The following is an 18,158-nucleotide window of genomic DNA, read 5'->3' as shown; positions in this document are numbered from 1 at the left end:
AATTGGAAAGTCGAAGGGACATGAATGAAGTTTATACCTTCTTAACCACCAGACCATTGTGTAGAATTATTATTATTTGCTTTTTAGGGCTGCACCCCCAGCATATGGAGGTTCCCAGGCTAGGGGTCCAATCAGAGCTACTGTCTCTGGCCTATGCCACAACTCACGGCAATGCCAGATCCTTAACCCACTGAGTGAGCCCCGGGATTGAACCCGCAACCTCATGGTTATTAGTCAGATTCATTTCTGCTGCACCACCACGGAAACTCTGAATCTTTATTAATTAGCCAGGTCTGATCAGGTTTATACTTTCCTCCAAAAGATTACTTGTCTCCCCTTCACCCAAAGTAGGGTGGACTCTACCCTTTGTGGCTTATCTAAGATCATTCTAAGAAACAACGACTTGAAAACCCAGTCTGTATTTTCCGTACCACCCTTGGTATTAATGGCTATGGCCGTGGGAGTTTAGTTGAGATGATCTGAATTTCGGGAAAGACCACGACAACAAGGTCATTACGCTTGACGAAGACCTTGCACAATGGGTGGTGAAAGAGGGAGAAAGCCTATTAGAAGGTCTGAGGATGGGTGAAAGTGAATATTTTTAAACAGCGTTTTTCAGGGGATAATTATTATTCTTATTACATAGGAAAATTTACATCCCTGATCATAATTCTCATTCAGCTGAGACTATGATTCTCTGTTAATCAACAGGTAAGTCTTCAGTCAAAAGAAGGATCCTTTTTACTCTCTATACTTCCCTTTCAGCAATAAGCAGTGAAAGGTCTGTGACCCCAGTGGAACACGGCTGTGCCTCTGGTCCACACCGTGTCTGGTTAAGAGATGGAAAGTCCCACTCATCATTGACTGGTTTTAGTTTATTGTGAGAATGGCTGTGCTTTCTTGGTGGGGAAATAAAATCGATTTGATTACGTTTCCCAAAGTGGTTGGATCTTTCCTTTTGTTTGACCAAGGAAGTATAATAGCATAGGAGGGAGGGCTTATTGATCCTTTTTAAAGACCATAAACTATTTAACTGGGTGGAAATAGGCAAGAGATGGAAGAACTTCAGGCTGCCTTCTTTCGGTCCGTCTTGCACTCTGCTTTAAGAATGGTTTTCCTTAAAGTCAGCTTTAATTATGCCATTTTACAACTCAGGAGATTTCTAGGGTTCTTTATTGCCTACCTGTGTTTTCAGAACCATCTGCCCCACTGCCTCACTGCCACCCAGTCTGTCTCCTCTCATCTTATGTCTAAGGTTTTTCACTGGCTCACTCCCAGCCTCCTCTTTCCTATGTGCAGTGGCTGTTTTTGCTTACCTCTGCCCTTCAGGGCTGGGTCCTACTTGCCAGGCCCTCTACTCCTCCCACCTTCTGTTGTTCAAGGCCCTGATTGTGGTCTTGAACCAGATTCCTCTAGCAGGGGCCAGTTCCATCAATACCAGTGGTATTACAAAAAGTAAAATACATAAAGGATTTTCTTATGACCATTTCTTATAATTCTCTGTGAATGCAAAGGCCTGGATGACAGATTTTTCTCTAGGGGCCTAAGAAGATAATGGCCTAGGTACCCAGGTTTCACAATCCGATTTGATACGGGGTTGGGTGGCAGGGGATTAGCAATGATAGAGCGTTTTGTGTTGCTTTCTGTGGTTTCCCGTGTTCAATTCCTAGCTCCCAGAAACCAAAGCCACACCTTATATCATCTTCCATATCCCCAGTCACTTTTCTCCAGGCCTGGGCACCCAGGAAAGACCTGTTGAGTTGACAGTTGAAATGACGGAGAAGAAAAGGAGATGCTGCAGAGTGTGAGCTGAGGACCCAGGACTCCCTTAGAGGGCACATGAGAGAAATCATTCATCCTGTCACTAGCACATCAAAGGCAGACTGTCCCAAGTCCAGTCTTTTGTTGGACACGCATGTGAAATGGGTTCAGAAGCGATAGAATCTTTGCACATATAAACAGTTCACAAACAGTGGAGAATGTGTGTCCAAACAAACCCAATTGGCAGGACATGCAGTGCTGCTGGGAGGAAGCCTCTGGCTATCCATCACACCTTGAAAGATGAACAGGGTGGGCCTAGTTTTCCCTTCAAAGTCAGGAAAGGTTAGCGCTCTGGGAAAATGGAGCCCAATGGGAATTTCAAACACATGGTGTGGCCCTTCCGGCTTGTAGGTCATTATTAACTATTCTTAGCCTAAATGGCCATGACATATAATCTCTTTCCTAATTTTTTTTTTCATTCCACTTGCTATCACAAGACCGTAACTTTTTAGACATTCAGGTGAGATTAAGGGAGGAGGACGTAGAATAAGGCTTTTAAAATCTTTGATTACCTCAGAAAACATATTTGCTTACTTTACCAGGAAGTTGGGCTTTTGTTTTGTTTTCCACCGATGCCAAGAGGGGATTAATGAGTAGCCGCTGGCTTTGCCAGCTTTCTTTTGATTTCAGTTTATGTAATTAAGCAGTTCCCAGAATGACTTGAAGTTCTCACTCTGCATCAAAACATGCTTCTCAAATGTGTTAGGTGTGGAGGTCAGAAAAAAATCCATACTCACTGAATGGAGGGAGGGGAAGTGAAAAACTTATCTTGCTTTAAAAGCAGTCCCTCCTATGTCAAAAGGGTTGACTGTGCTTTGGGGCCCTGCACAGGGAGCTGTATTGAGTAGAAAAGCAAGTTAAAACTGAAGTTCACATGGACTAAAGTTAGAATAACTTGAGATGAGATGAACAATAGAAATAACACGGAGAAACCAACTCTGGTTTACTGTTGAATTTCTAGCAACCAGAGCCTCATCCAAAGTGGATATTTAAGACCTCATGCATTCAACAAAGACATGCTAGGAACCCACTCTGTGCCAGGCTCTGTTCTAGCTGCTGGGGATACTGTGAGGAGCTAAACCAATGAGAATCCCTTCTTTAGATGCCCACGTGGCATGAATGTTGGATGCACAGCTTTTTACTGAGTGCCTTCTTCGGTAGGGAGGTCTGAGCCGATAGTGGGGATGGGGATTGCGAGGAAGAATGAGGTATGTTCCTCAAGGAACTGACTGTCTCCCTGGGAGGTGAAGACATCTGTCCACGGAACCAAAGAACTATTCGAAGCTGTAACCAAGTGTTGGGGGCTGATGCAGACAGAGCCCCTGAGGGGAAATGGTCAGAGTGAGCCCTTATGGGCAGATTCTGCAGGCAGGAGGCTCACTGCAGCAGGCTGACTCGTCTTGAAGGCTTCAATTCCCTAAGCAGTAAAATCTGCAGATACAAATACCCGAGCACCTTTTGGTTTCGTTTCTCTCTTTAGCCTCCTAAACTTTTTTAGTTCTTCTACCCACATGATGCTTGTTTTTTTTTTTTTTTAAGGAATTATAGCCACTTCTCTTTGGGGTTAGGCTAATTCCCTTAAAAACCAACAGGGCAGAGTTACCAAGAGTTCCCACCCTTATGAAGTATAGAGATCATTGGCTGTGGGTGGTGGACATAAATCAGTGACACAACTCCAGCTCCCACCGGAGAGGGTAGCAGGTACATTCCAGGGGGTTTTATCTGCATCAGAAAAGTCGGGGACAGCTTCCAAGAAGAAAAGATGGCCACCCTGAAACCCGAAGGATGAGGAACGAATTAGGTGCAAGGAGAGGGGAAAGCACTCCTGAGCGGAGGGAGGAGCATGAGCAAGGGCCTTGTGGCAGGAGGGGGTTTGCTGTTGGGGCGGAGGGACCAGGGGATGGGGAGAAGCGAGATGACTCAGAAGTAGATGGGGCCGGATCATATAGGCCACGAGGCATATAAGGGAGTTTTCTACTTATTCCAAGACTAAGAGGAAACCTTTGTAGGAATCAGTAGACTGAGGGAAGGGAGGGGGATGAGTTACAATCAGATACTCCTTTCAGCAGCATGATCAGTGTTTGGTGGGGGGCTGGAGTCCAGGTAGGGAGCATTGACAAGAACGTACTTGCAAAATCTCAGCAAGCGATGATAACTGCTTTGGCCAGCATGATGGCCGTGATGCTGGTAGCAGCAGAAGGAAGTTGGCAAATGTAACGAGTACAAAGGTACAAAAGGTAAAAGCAGCAGGGCTCGGTGATGGATTTTGAGGGATGGGCGAGAGGGAGGTGTTAAGAATGACTCTCGGTGTCTGACTCGTACACTTGGCTGGATGGTGAAGCCCTGCCCTGAGACAGGCACCCTGGACGAGGACCAATTTGCTGGGGGAAGATTACGAAGCAGTTTCCAACACGTTGGGTTTGAGTGCCCTTGAGGCATCGAGGGAGATGTCAGAAAGGTGGTTGGGTAAATGGGTCCGCAGCTCGGAGGTGAGGCCTGGAACGGAGGGAGACGTTTGGGAGTCACCTGTGTCAAGGTGCATTAGACACCGTGGGTGGGGGTGAGATCACGCAGGGAGGACAGAGAGGGGAGGAGAGGGGAGGGCCTAGAACCCCGCCTTGTGGGATCCCAGCACCCAATGGCTGCACAGAGGAGACGTGTGCAAGAGGAGGCAGAACGAAACCTGCCAGAAACACAGGGAGAAAGCCAGCAGGAAGCCAGGGGAAGCGAGCATTTGTTGGGAGAGGAGGTGATCAGGGAAAAACACTGCTGAAAGTACAGGAAAAACGAAGACTCGATAATGACAATAATAACTAGCATAGCTCTAGTTAAAATACTAAAGTAACAATAGCAATAGACAATCTTTATGGAGCACCAATTATCCAGGGACTTTAACATATAATTTACTCCTCAGAAGAATTTTGTAAGGCAGATCCTATTGTCATGCTCATTTTTACAGATGAGAAAACTGAGCACAGAGAGATGAAGTCATTTGCCTGAGATCACATGGCCACTACTGATGAAATCAGAGGGAGAGTTCTTCTTTCTCACTCCACCCCACCTCCCCCATCCTTAAATGCTGTGTGTTCAGAGTTGAAGAATAAAAAGATGCCCAGGGAGGCGGGGTGGGGAGGGGAGATGTTTCCTCTTTAGAGATTTGGATTCTTTCAGGCACAGGCAAGGAAACACTCCATTGTTTCTAAAGCCCAAGTCCAAGTGGGTGACCATGGACTGGCACGGCAGCAGCTGCTTCTGACCGTGTGGTTCAGCAAGATTAGGATACTGTCAAATGTGTGACACAGCTATACTTGTGTCAGAAAGCCTTGCCCCAAATGCCCTAGGGCATTGGTTCTCAAAGTGGGGGCCCTTGGCCAGCAGCATAACATCACTGGGGAACTAGGAGATACAAGTGCTCAGGCTCCAACCCAGATCTCCTGATTCAGAAACTCCATGGGGTAGGAGAAGGCGGGGAAGGGGTCCATGTTCTAATGAGCCTCTGTGACCTTCGGATGCCCATGTTTGAGGACCTGTGCTTTGGGGGGAATCCTTAAAAAGGAGCAGGAGAAGCTCCAGGACCTTAGAATCCATATATCTCACAGATGCGAAACACCTTGGCAGAAACCAGACAGAAGAGTGGTTCTCAACCCTGTCTATCCACTGGCATCATGTGGGGAGCTTTGAAAACTACTGATGCCTGAGTCCTGCCCTCAGAAATTCTAGTTTCATTGGGTTGGGGTTGGCCTGATTTTTCAATTTTTGAAATAAGGATTTGAATGGGGAAGAGAGGATTGAATGAATTGGTTGGCTTCTGAATCCTTCTGAGTACAAAATTGTGGTTGGGGGAGAAAACAGGGCAGGCTTTGAAGGGGAAAGGCAAGACAAATGGAAGAAAGGCCAGACCTTAGGTGCTTGGTGAATGAATACCAGTAAAGCTTGGCTAATTCTCGAGGTTTTGATGATTGGGGGCGCCGATGGTCTGACTGCTTAACAATTCTTAAGGATGGACTTATTTTCAAAGAGATGCCAATTATAAAGTAGACAGTGCTATCAAGGCTGCTTCAAAAATAAAGTATCATTGTGGTTTTTTATTGAGTCGTAATGGAAATGATCCTACTCATTTTGATTGAAAACAGTATGCCGACACCCTCTGGGGAGCTTCACTGAGATTGTTTCTAGGGGTTAAGAATGTACTGTGATCTTCTGGCCTCTCAAACCTTGCTGCTGCCCCTTCGCTCCACGAACCTCCCACCCTAGCTGACCTGGGTGGTTCACCAGTCCCCAAACACTCTCACTCTGTCTTCATGTTCGCTCCTCCCCCTACCTCCTCCTCCTCTCAGGGCCTAGCTCCTTCTAGAATTCTCCATACCCCCCTACCCCCAGTTCAGAGAGCTCCCCCTTTCTCCTAATCCTTTCAGCACCCCGTGTCTTTAAGGCACTCCGCTTCTGTTTTTTCATCATTCTATCCGTTTTCCATCTCTGCCCCTGGATCATAAGCCCCTCCAGGACAGTGATGGCTTATAACCCTTTGCCTCCTGCCTAGCACAGCACCCCACACTCTACGGGCTCAGAAAGTAGTAGTCAAGAAACTGTTCGAAAGTGAGTTTCGGTCCGTCTTGTTCTCACATTATCATGGTATGCGGATAAGAAGGCACCACCCCCAATGAGGTGTGACTGTGGTTTGGCCATTCTTGAAGGCAGAATCCATGGGAAGCAGGCCAGGGTGGCGATCCCAGAGGAAGCATCCTCCAGAGGGAGATGTCACCCCCACAGGAGGGGCCCTCTGTCCCATTCGTCCATGTTGCTTCGTATCAGTTTCCTAGGACTGCCTCAGCAAACTGCCACAAACTTGGTGGCTTACAGTTACAGTTTTTGGAGGCCAGAAGTCTGAGGCCAGTGTCACTGAGACAATGTCAAACTGTTGGCCAGGCCATGCTCCCTCCCAGGCTCTAAGTGCGATCCTTCTCTGCCTCTTGCAGCTTCTGGTGGCGTCGCCTTCCCTGGCTTATGGCCGCATCACTAATCTCCAGTTTTGTGGTCACAGTGCTTCTCCCTTCTCAGAGCTCCTCTTACCAGGACATTGGCAACTGCATTTAAGGCCCACCTGCTGATCCAAAGTCATCTCCCCATCTTGAGATTCTTAACTTAATCCCATCTGCAAAGTCCTTTTGGCCCTCTAAGGTGACATCCACCCACGTTAAGGGATTAGGGTATGCACATCTTTGGGGAAGTCAGGACATAACCCACCACACACATAAAGGGGACGGAAGCCTCCAAAGGGACAGACACTTGTCCAAGGTCACCCTTCGAGGTCATAACAGAAATTAGACAAGACCCAGGTCTCCTTTCTGTCAATTTGGAGCTTCTCTCACTAGACCAAGCTGATGCCTATAAAAGTAAGACAGAGAAAGATGTTAGCACAGCACTTCACACCGTAATTCCTTCATCTTCTCTCTGGAGCTCGTGCATGCTACCGGGATTCCCCCACCCGTGCACCTGCCCCTCCTTGAGCCCAAGCTCGGTACCTTTGGGCTCATGTTATGTGCGCTGGCCTGTGTGGGTTCCTGCAGTGGAATTCTTCAGTAAACAGCCTTTTCTCCTTTCCCTTCAGGACCGCCTCTTTTTCGTCATGGAGTATGTAAATGGTGGAGACCTCATGTTCCAGATTCAGCGCTCCCGAAAATTCGACGAACCTCGTTCCCGGTTCTATGCAGCAGAAGTGACATCAGCCCTCATGTTCCTCCACCAGCATGGAGTCATCTACAGGTAGCTCTCTTCTCCCCCTCTCCTCCCCAGAAGTGACAAAAATAAGGAGTTCACCGGACACTTGAACTGCCTTTGGCCCCCAGCCCAACGGGTCTCCTAGCAACCCGCTTTAGATTCGTTGTTTGTTCCAATTTGCTTACAGAGGGCTTTTCTGGGGGCTGTTTATCACTGTGAATGTTAATATTTGAGTAGCCCCAGGAGATCTGACCCACTGTTTGTGCCAGTTTTGATGGAAAGCTTAAGCACGACAATGTAAGAGCCCGGCGCCGAGCAACCTTGGGGTGACCTTTGTTTCTCTCTCTCCCCCACCCTCTTCCTCGCACATTGGGGCATTCTCTTGACTTTTTCCTTCTGTGCCATGAACTTCCTCCCCTTCCCAACCTCTTGCCACTTCCTGAGTTTGTTTGGCTTAGTCGTCTCCAGCAGATAGAATCAGAGAAGGAGGAGTTCCTTGAGGGTCTCAGGGTTTATGATCTGGGGGGGAGAAGGGGAGGGGAACTAGACAATATCCAACAGGAAGTGACTCTCTGCAGATCATCGAGTCCCTTAGTACTGCCTTGTCCCCCTTCCAAGAAAACATAGAACACACACACACACACACACACACACACACACACACACACACACACAAATTTTCCAGTAAGACAGCGGGACTATTTACGCAGGCTCTTCTGTGAGGTCAGGAATTCTGGGAGGAGTAAATATTTATAATTAGCAACAAGGACACTAAAGTTCCTTAAGGTTTTTTTCAATGACTGTCAATTTCTTTCCTTGGGTTTTGCTTCCTCCTTCCTTTTTTTTCCTTCTTTTTGTTAAAATTGGGTAGAAGAATAGCTGGCTTGGAATAACCCAGAGCTAATCACTCACCAACCCATTTGTGGGAGCAGGGGCCTGACTCAGTGTTCCTCGAGGGGTTCTGACCAATCCCCCCGCCGCCAGGCTTCCTTTCCACTTGACCTCTCTTAGCTTCCTGAAGTCCCCCTGCTTAAGAATAGTCTGTGGCTCCCTGTGGCCTACACAATAAAGCTTATACTTTTCAGGGCACCTTCATGGCCCTCCACATTGCGTTTCCTGCTACTACGTAACAAATCCCCACAAACTCCACGGCTTAAAACAACCCCCGTTTATTCTCTCACAGTTTCTATGGGGCAGGAGTCCAGGCACAGCGCACCTGGGTCTCTGCTGTGATCAAGGTGTCAGCCAGGCTGCATCGTGATCTGAAGTTTGGGGTCCTCTTCCAGGCCGACATGGTTGTGGGCAGAATTCATTTCCTTGCAGCTGTAGAATTCACGTGGCTTCTCCAAAGCCAGCAGGAAAGAAAGTCTTTCTGGCTTTGAATCGCTAACTTCAGGGAGGACTGGACCCTCTTTGAAAGGGATCATTTGATTAGATCAGGCCTACCCGGGATAACCTGCCTTTTGTTTAACTCAAAGTCAGGTCATTTAGGGGCCTTAATTATCTCTGCAAAATACCTTGGCCCTTGCCCTATAATGTCACAGAATCACAATAGTGGTATCACATCGCCTCTTTCACATTGTTTTGGTGGGGGGTAGGTCACAGTTTCTCCGCCGTATGCAAGGAGAGGCAGCTGTGGGATTCCATCAGAGTGTGACTCCCTGGGGGCCACCTTAGGTTGTGTTGATGACAGCCCAGTAAACTTTTGTCCCCTCACTTCCCATGACATCTTGTTCTGAACCTGCCAAGGTTCTTAGCTTTCCTCAGATTCACCTGCCAGGGCCCTGCTTTCCTGGGCTTCTGCCCTCGTCTCCACCTCCTCCATCCAGCCCAGAAGCCTTGTGCAGCACTCCTGCCTGCTCAAAGCCTGGTCCCACAAGCCAGAGCAGGTCTCTCCATCCACCACGCTTCCCTCGAGATTTGGAAATGAATTGCACATCGAGACTCATCTGCTGCGCCTGCCACTTTTCACCCTGTGTTAGGCTCGGGTAACCACGGCCTGGCTCCTCCACTAAGTCACACCCTCTCCTTAAGGGCCATGGCTCTTCCTTTTTAGCAGTTCAATCGTCCAACTTCACATCCTCTTCTTATCTTGCACATAGTAAATTGTCCACAAATGACCATCGGCTTCAATTGGTTTAAAACCCTAATCTCTGTCCCCAAAGCAGCTTATAGGCTAGTGAGAGATACTGGGGTGAGATATGTGAAAAGATCACCCATGCTGCAAGGCCACGTGTTGGTAGGTGCCCGTGACAAGGGCAATTGTCCTTCTTTACGATATCATCTCCTGTCCTCTTCCTATTAGAATGGCTATCATCACCCACAGTTGACCAGCAGGGATTTAGGGATTCAGAGATAACTAATTTGCCCAAGGCTGTCCTCGGTGAGTGACAGACTTAGGACGCCTTAGTGACCCGTCAGCAAGCTTGTGCTGTACATCGTGCATATGTCACAGGCCTTTTCAAGTCCAAGTCCACATTGTTTAGCTTGTCACTCCAGGCACTCCAAAGCTTGACTTTTCCCCTTTCTCCTTCCCTCTCGCCACACTTGTGAACCCTTTGGTTCTCTGGCTTCCATGAGCCACACTCGGCTCCTCTCTTCCTCTCTTTTTCACCTCCCTAACATTTCTCCATCTCTGAGTCACCTGGCCTGCTCCTTCTCCTCTCCAACCTCCATCCTCTAAATACTGGTCTTCCCAGGGCCTTCATCCCCAAACGCTCTCCATGAGCAAGTTCAGTGTTTGCAGGCCTCCAGCTGACCCCTATGTGGTTCCCGTACCACTGTCTCCAGAACCCCACACAAGGCCTCTCTCTCAAGACCACCTCCAAGGCCATCTTCCTTCTTCTCCCGCTAGTTCACAAGAGCTTACTGACGTGACTTACTCACTGTCCTTCAGTTTCCTGCCCTCCTGTCTAGCCACCTCCCTCTCCACTGCTGCCCTGTGTTCTTTCACAGCACAGGCTGATTATCACATGGTCCCCTTAGCATCCTCCAACCCTTATAAAGCACAGAGAGGGGTGCTTTTTCTACCCAGAGGAGATGTCTTTCTCACAGAGACACCATGCGTGCCAACAGGGCCCTGGTGGCCCCCCAGCAACCTTTTGATCTTTATCACCATTCTCCCAACCGTGTACCCCACTCTCTGGACCCCCGACATCAGGCCATTCTCCCTCAAATACCATTCTCTTCCATTTCTCCAAGCCTTTGTCTCTCCACCATCTCTGGAATTCTTGTGGTACTAATCTGTGTCTTGATCAGTGAGCAGGTCCCAGGTCATATGGTCTGTCTGCCTCAAAGTTCCTGGTTTTAAAAACAGGTAGATTCCAGAATACTGGGGGTTGAGGGGAATAGATACAGATATAGGTGAGGAAAGAGTGGCCACGAGCAGATGATTCCTGAAGCTGGGTGATGGCTACATGGGAGGTTCAGTATCCTGTCTGCTTTTGTGTATGTTTTAAATTTGCCATAATAATCATAATCTAAAAAAAAAAAAATAGCAATTCCATGGTAACATTCCTAGAGCTTTTGATTCAGTAAGTCTGGTATGGGGTTCAAGAAGCTGTACTTTTTTAAAGCGTTCCTGGGAGGATTTGGGGACCGTGGGTCTAGAAAAATCCCATCCTGCCTTCAGGATGCCCCTGCTCTGTGGGCTCCTCTGACCACCCAGCCTGTTGTGAGGGTCATACTTTCCCTGAGCAATGAGCATCCTTGTGTCAGGCTGGTTTCCTTTGCCAGCCTTGTTTTTTCCCTCAAGATACCTGTTCTGTGATTGAGAACTCCATGTGAGCGTGCTTACCTGACTGGCCTGGAATGGCGCTGTGCTTGCTACTATTTGTTCTAGTCTCAAATGTTCCAGAGCCTTCCAGTCCAGTGGGTTGCTATCTCATACATGTGTCCTTTGGAAAGTCTGTGTTGGAAGCATCAGTAATACACAACATGCAGTTTTTCTTCCTTGACCCTGAAAGGCCCCCATTTCTTCATCTGTCTTCATTTCATGGATGAATGAGGCCTGCACGATCCCTCTTTTCCCCTCGCCTTGTTGGAAGCTGCCAGCGCTTGGGCCGTATGGTTGTTTCTGCCTGTTTGCCTGTGGCTGTTTGGAAGCCCAGGTGGAGACTGTATTTTGGGTGGTACAGGGGTTTATCTGGGAGATTGGCAAGACCAGATTTTGCAGGAGGAACCACATTTCTGAAGTTGAGATAGAATTTTCCAGCCTTCCTGCTGGAATTTATACACAAACTAATTAGCAGCTAATTGGCCAGGATTCAAGAACTATGGGAAGAGGTCATTTCTCTGGTTGGGGGCTCACACTTGAAGGAGAGTCCAGGCTGTCAGGCAAGCCCCTTGTCCTCTGGGTCCTCTCTAGTCAGGTTCCCGCACTGGGGGGCACAGAGCACTATCTCTGGGTCCCCTGCCTGGCATTCCTGGCAATCCTGTGTGTGCTGTGGTGGGAGCAGGCGTTAGGACACTGTGCGGCCTCACTTCCTAACTATGGCTTGTAAAAATCTCTTCCCCTCTCTGTGCACTTGCACATACTGTGATGGGGGGTAGGGGGTGTTTGAGGAGTGGTCTTTCTTCGGAAAGTTGAGTCAAGGGACTTCCTCCTCCTCTGCATCACACTTGGCTGCTCAGTACAGCAGCTGAGTCTCAGGATGCTTCTCTGTCCACAGGACCTGGAGGAGAGACTGTGAGATCCATCTCAGACACACAGGGCAGTGGCGGGGGGACCCTGGGAGGAGTATCAGAGGTTTGGCCAACAAGATGCATCTTCTTTCACAATCATGAGCCCTGCGCAGAGAGTAGTAAAGAACACAGCTTCTGCTGCTCTGGCCAAGCATCTCAACACCTAATGCCTCAGTGTCCTGATCTATAAAGTAGGAATCGCGGTTGTGCCCATCTCATGATGTGGTAGGGATTTCATGATTTAAAAGGCATAGATAATTGTGAATCGTGCCTGCTCCACAGTGAGTCCTCAGTAGAGCTTAATCATATTATATCTTGAAATGATTTTTATCAAGATATATTGAAAGAACATTGGAGATCTTTTCTCCAGCCCAGGTTCCGAAAGGGCTTCCTAGAATCCCATTAGAAGAATGGATTCTTTCCTTCCTTTTTATGAAATTGAATTCAATTTTTTTAAAGTTACAGTCATTGGAAATTGTAAATTTAAAATTTTTGTCGTAGGAAAAAGCAAAATTTAAACAGCAAAGAAAGGTATAAAGTCAGTTTTTCCTTCACCGACCTCGTGGCTCCCCAGGATAAAATGGTTGAACAGCTGCTCAAGAATCCTTGAAGACATCTTCTTGAGCAGGTGACCGCACCTCTTTATGACTGGCTTCCGTGTGAGGTTGGATGACACCTGCTTAGTCTCCTCCCTGAGGGAGAGAGCCATCGCGGCAAGGCAGACATACAGGTAGAGGTGGAGGGATGGAAAACAAGTGGAAAATGACCAACTGGTTTATTTATGTCACCTGTCATTGGTGATTCACATTTGTCACTTTGAGTGCTAAAATTTGGTCTTTATCCAGCAGGAGAGGAAGTTGTAAGTCATAAAGCTCTTCTGATCCTTTAATTCTCCACAACTTTCAGTCTTTAATGAGCCATTGTCAACACTCCCCAAGAGTCCATCTGCCCCGGTGCCTGTTGCGTGCCTGGTGCCAGAATCTAGGGGCAACAAGGGGACAAGGTGGGAGAGAAGGATGTTTCTGCTTTGGTCCCATTGAGATCACTCTGTACTCAAGAGGTGCTTAGGAAAGGCTTTCCTTGTTGACGATGATGTTTATAAAAAGTCAACTAAGACCTAAGAGCTGGGAACAAAGATTTAATTCCGATGTAGTTTAGACTCAGATAAACCTGAGTCTGAAATATCTGGCCCTTTCCAGGGTTTGGGGAAAAAGTCCACAAGGAGGGATTTGGGAAGGATTTCCCTAGAAAACACTGGAGACATATATACAGAAGTCTCTGTCTAGCCATGCTCTCCAAGCCGGGCCTCCCTGGAAAATGCACGCAGAGCAGTGATGTACGCTCTATCCTTGTCTTCCTGGTGGTTCAAGGGGAGACCGTGTGCCTCATTTGGGGAAGGAGAGCCTGCCTTGGTCCCTGAAAACCCTTCCTGCCACAGGCACAGTTAGGCATTTCCCTACTTGCTGAAGGTCTCTGGCTAAAGGCTGGGTTAAAACTGGAAGATCTAATGTTTACAGTCTCATATACTTTGAGTGCCTTTGCAATATAGCTGATGCTCTTACGAAGTTGGGAGGAGGAGGAATCAGGGGGGATCCCTTCCTCTTCTCAGCCTTCTAGGAGCTGGCCCTTAGAAAATCACATGGGCATCGTTGTCCCCACAGAGCACTGTTCTCAGCTGTCAGCAGTCCCCCCACCCAGTGTGGAAAATGATACTTTAAAGTGAAACTCCTAAGGATCCAAAAGCAGAGTGTGTCAGGACATGATATCAGCTCCATGGCAGGAATCCCGTTGTGAATGTTAGATCAAGGAGGGCCTCAGAGGCTGTCTAATCCAACTCTGTTTTATAGATGCAGAACTTGGAAACCAAAACCGGGCAGTAACTCACTCAAGTTTACACAGTGAGGTGTTATAAAGCTTTGATGTTATTTTAATCAAAGATATGCATGGAGATAAGAATTCAGAGAGCTCTACAAGGTGCTTAAAGAAATGAAAAGCTGTTTTCCGCCCTTCCTCAATCTCCCCTTCCACAGACACAATCACTTGCAATTCTTTCAGCTGACACTTCTGGTATGGACCCCCATATTTCTAAATAACATGTTTTAATGTTATTTTTCACATTTGTGTTTTAGGAACTATCTAGTGGCTTTCCACTATGGAAGTGAGAATTTAGTTCTCTGTCCTACCTACAGCTTCCTCACCACCCCACTACATCCACATCCCCTTCCAACCCTCCTACCCTCTCAATGGAGTTTGCTGTAATTTTGGTTAAATGAATGTACAGTGCATACATTATTGTGGCTGTGAAATACTATTTGGAGCTAAGCCACATGATAAGCTGTAATTACTTTTCCTTTCCTATACATCATCTTTGTTTGTTTTTCCTGGAGATAACACACATGCTCTGCAGATCATTCACATCTCCCTTTGGAGTGGCTTGGTGCAATCAGCGTTCTATTGATATGCCTGGATAAATCTCTCCCCGTGTCTTCTAAACTGCTGCAGCCTGTGTGGCTACCCCTAGTGCCTGCTGCAGAGCCGCCCCCTCCCGTCACTGTGGTCCAGGCCTCTTTGCCTCTCCTGCGTGACAGCTCTGTCTCTCATGTTTCATGTTCCTTCCTTGAAATACTTTGTTGATATGCTGACATACCTCCAGCAGTTTTCTGAGAAGGAGTATGGGAAGTAAATTTTCGAAACCATCCTTTTGTATCTAAAATCATCCTTATCATACTCTCAAACTTGATGAAGGGTTTGGCTGGATATAGAATTCTAGATTGGAAATCACTTTTCATTCAAAATTCGAAGGTAGCATTCCATTGCCTTCTAACTCCCAGTGTTGCTGCTAAGAAGTCTCAAACAATTTTGCCTTTGATCCTTTGTATGGACCTATTTCTTTTTTTCTGGACACTTGTTAATTACTTAACGCTGTGGTGTAGCCGCATTTTCATCCACTTGCGCTTGGCCCTGGAGAGACCTTTTTAATTTTGGAAAATATATTTCTTCTTTAATGATTTCTTCTCTTTTTTGCTTTTTAGGGCCATGCCTGCATGTATGGAAGTTGCCAGGCTAGGGGTCGAATAGGAGCTACAGCTGCTGATAGCAACATGAGATCTGAGCCATGTCTGCAACATATACCACAGCTCATGGCAATGCTGGATCCTTAACCCACTGAGCAAAGCTGGGGATAGCACCTGCACCCTCACAGATACCAGTCAGGTTCCTTACTGCTGAGCCACAGTGGGAAGTCCTGGTTTCCACTCTTCTGTTTTCTCTTTCTGGAGTTATAATTTGGATATTGGATTAGTCAACATGGGGTTCATCACAGTGAGTAATCTGGCCACTTATCTGGGGAACCTGTCAACATTTTTCGAGTTTTCTTCTTGGAGTCCTCAGATTAGCCTGGGTGGACTCCTCCAGAGTCCTGCCTGAGGAGTAAGGGCTTGGCAGCCAGATGGGCCGAATGAGAGAAGAGGGTTGGAGGCCTGGCTCCTCTGTTTTCAGTTCTTTAGCCTGGTGCCCACCCTCTTCCCCCATCCCACCCTGGGTCTGGAGACACACTGTTTCTTTTCTCAGAGAATAAGTCTCTGAGGTAGGGAAGGGCCTGTGCAGAATGAGAGAATCTGGGTTTCTAATTGTGTTTCAACCAGATAGCTTCCTTTTATCGCTTTCTACATCACCCTCATCTCCAGAGGGAACAGTTACTGCAAATTCCTGAGCTTTGCTAGAGCAGGAAGTAGGAGATGCTCCAGCATGAATTTGATTGTTCTTGATGTTCTCCATTGCTGGTTCAGGATTCAGCTCTTTCTAGGCTTGACTAAGTCATATACTGCTCACCCCTTTGTTTTCCAGCTTCCAAAGTTGTGTTGCTGTTCTTTCTTCTCCTGTTCACCTCCCTCTTCACATGTTTAGAACTTTGTGTGCAGTTTTTAGAAGGAAATGAACATAATTGTGGATATTCAAGCTACCATTTTTATCTAGAAATCAGTAATAACCACACAAAAAATAACAACCATGACATTAGCAGCAGCAACAACATAACAATGATAGCAAGACACTCACTTAGCCTTTGTTACCAGCCAGACACTATCCTGAGCACCTTGCACCCATTAACCCATTTAATCATCCTACAGCAGCCCTATGCAGTAAACATAGCTATTATCCATGGGATGTATGATATTTCCAAAGAACGAGATCCTGCCAGATCCCACCCTGCTACCGCTACTGTCAGGTCACCCTGTCCCATTGCTGACACCTGCAGTCTTGTGTGGGAAGCAGAGCTGTAGGTTGGAGACCAGTGCTGAGTTGGAGTTGGAGAACTGGGACTGAATCCCTTGCCCACCTCATCTTTGTTGTGTCTTCCTGGGCAGAATACTTAAACTGTTAGGAAATGTAGTTTCCTCACTGTACCGTGGAAATTAGAATGCAAACCTCCCTGGACTGTTTTGAGAATCACATGAGAAAGTATTTGCAGAAGTGGCGAGTATAACCCTTGGTACCTAGTTGGCTCCATAACTATTGGTTGGATGAATGAGGAGTGGAGGGTTATGGGTGGACTTGTCCCCTCCAAGTTTGTGTGTTGAAGTCCTAATTCCTAGTACATCAGAATATGGTTGTATTTGGAGACAGGGACTTTCAAGAGGCAAAAGGTAAAATAAGGCCATATGGGTAGTCCCTAATCCAGTTTGACCAGTGTCCTTATCAGATGAGATGATTAGGACACAGAAGTGCACAGAAGCAAGACCATGATGATGCCAGAAGAAAACCTATTTACAAACCAAAGAGAGAGATCTCAGAAGACAACAATCCTGGCTCTGGGACTTCCAGCCTCCAGAGCCGTGAGAAATACATTTCTGGTGTTTAAGTAACCCTGTGTGTGGTTCTTAGCTATGGCAGCTCTAGCAAACTAATACAGAGATCCCTGGTGCAGCCCCAGCATTGCCACTTACTAACTGTGTAGCTCTGAGCAAAGGACCTCATCTCTCTGAGCCACAGTTTCCTCATCTATAAAATGGAGCTGATAATAAATAGTAAAATAAGATGGCCAGCTCTGCAGTCTTGGCTTTATGTAAGTTAATGGGACATAGAAAGGACTCTATAAGTTATTTGGGACTCAGCAAAGTATGAGGAGGTGCAGACACCCCAGCAGTGATGACACCCTGTTTGTAGGGAGCAAGGTGGTGGATATGTGGGGCTCTGTCCCCCAGACATGTTAAGGGCTCATTCAGGCAGGTCCTAGATCTCAGGGCCAGGCAGTATTCCAGAGAAGGGAGCTGCTCCCTGGCATTGTGAGCACTCGGGGACCGAGGGCAGGATAAGTGAGTACTGAGAAATGCACGTGACAGTGACCAGTGGGCTGGAACAGTCAACAGGTGTGCTTACACTGAAAGGCTGCAGAGGCTGACTTCCATGCCTCGGCCTCCTTGATGGGCTGCTTTGGTATCTCCTATCTTCATGAGCCCCTACCACCCCCTCCACCAACCCCAGCTTCCCGTCCCTCCATGACCTGCTTCAGCAAAACAAGCTGACTTTGAAAATTCGCATTTTGGTGATGAGAGGCATTTGGTCTTTGCACCACGATGTGCAATTGAAGGGCTTGTCCTCTTGATAAAGGAATGCTAAATATTCATCCCGGGCTTTTCAGGAGTAGTCACTTTTTTGCAGGTCTAGGTGTACTTAGAGGTGAGACCACCTTTACCCCCAACTGCTTTTGCGTGGTGTTACCTGCCTGTAACAGTATGGGGTGAAGTTGTTGGGACATGATAAAAGGGAGGGGAAGAGAGCGTGGAGACCGAGCTGGTGGGATGAAAGCCAAGTTTACATTCTTCTGAGGAAGCCACGTTATTGCTGACCAGATCAGAAGGAGAATTCTGACATTGGAGATTCAGTGCAAACAGGAAGTTTGGAACCAGAGGGAAATTCCTGATGAAATTTGTCTGAGT

General features: G+C 47.2%; 1 protein-coding gene across 5 annotated transcripts in view; it reads left to right on the top strand.

The window, feature by feature from the left end:
* The window catches only part of PRKCE (protein kinase C epsilon), a 514,046-nt gene that overhangs the window by 416,318 nt on the left and 79,570 nt on the right, over positions 1 to 18,158 (top strand). For all 5 annotated transcript variants that reach the window (XM_021088294.2, XM_085019379.1, XM_085019380.1 and 2 more), the window contains one exon: positions 7,430 to 7,584. In XM_021088294.2, coding sequence (XP_020943953.2) covers positions 7,430 to 7,584 — 155 coding nt within the window. The remainder of the gene's footprint in view (positions 1 to 7,429; positions 7,585 to 18,158) is intronic.

Source organism: Sus scrofa, chromosome 3, assembly GCF_054392235.1.
Source record: "Sus scrofa isolate SSC_HxYL_T2T_F1_AM1 chromosome 3, Sscrofa_HxYL_maternal_Yorkshire_Landrace_v2.0, whole genome shotgun sequence".
Classification (NCBI taxonomy): domain Eukaryota; kingdom Metazoa; phylum Chordata; class Mammalia; order Artiodactyla; family Suidae; genus Sus; species Sus scrofa.
Note: the sequence above shows the minus strand (reverse complement) of the source record. Positions and strands in the feature narration are given on the sequence as shown.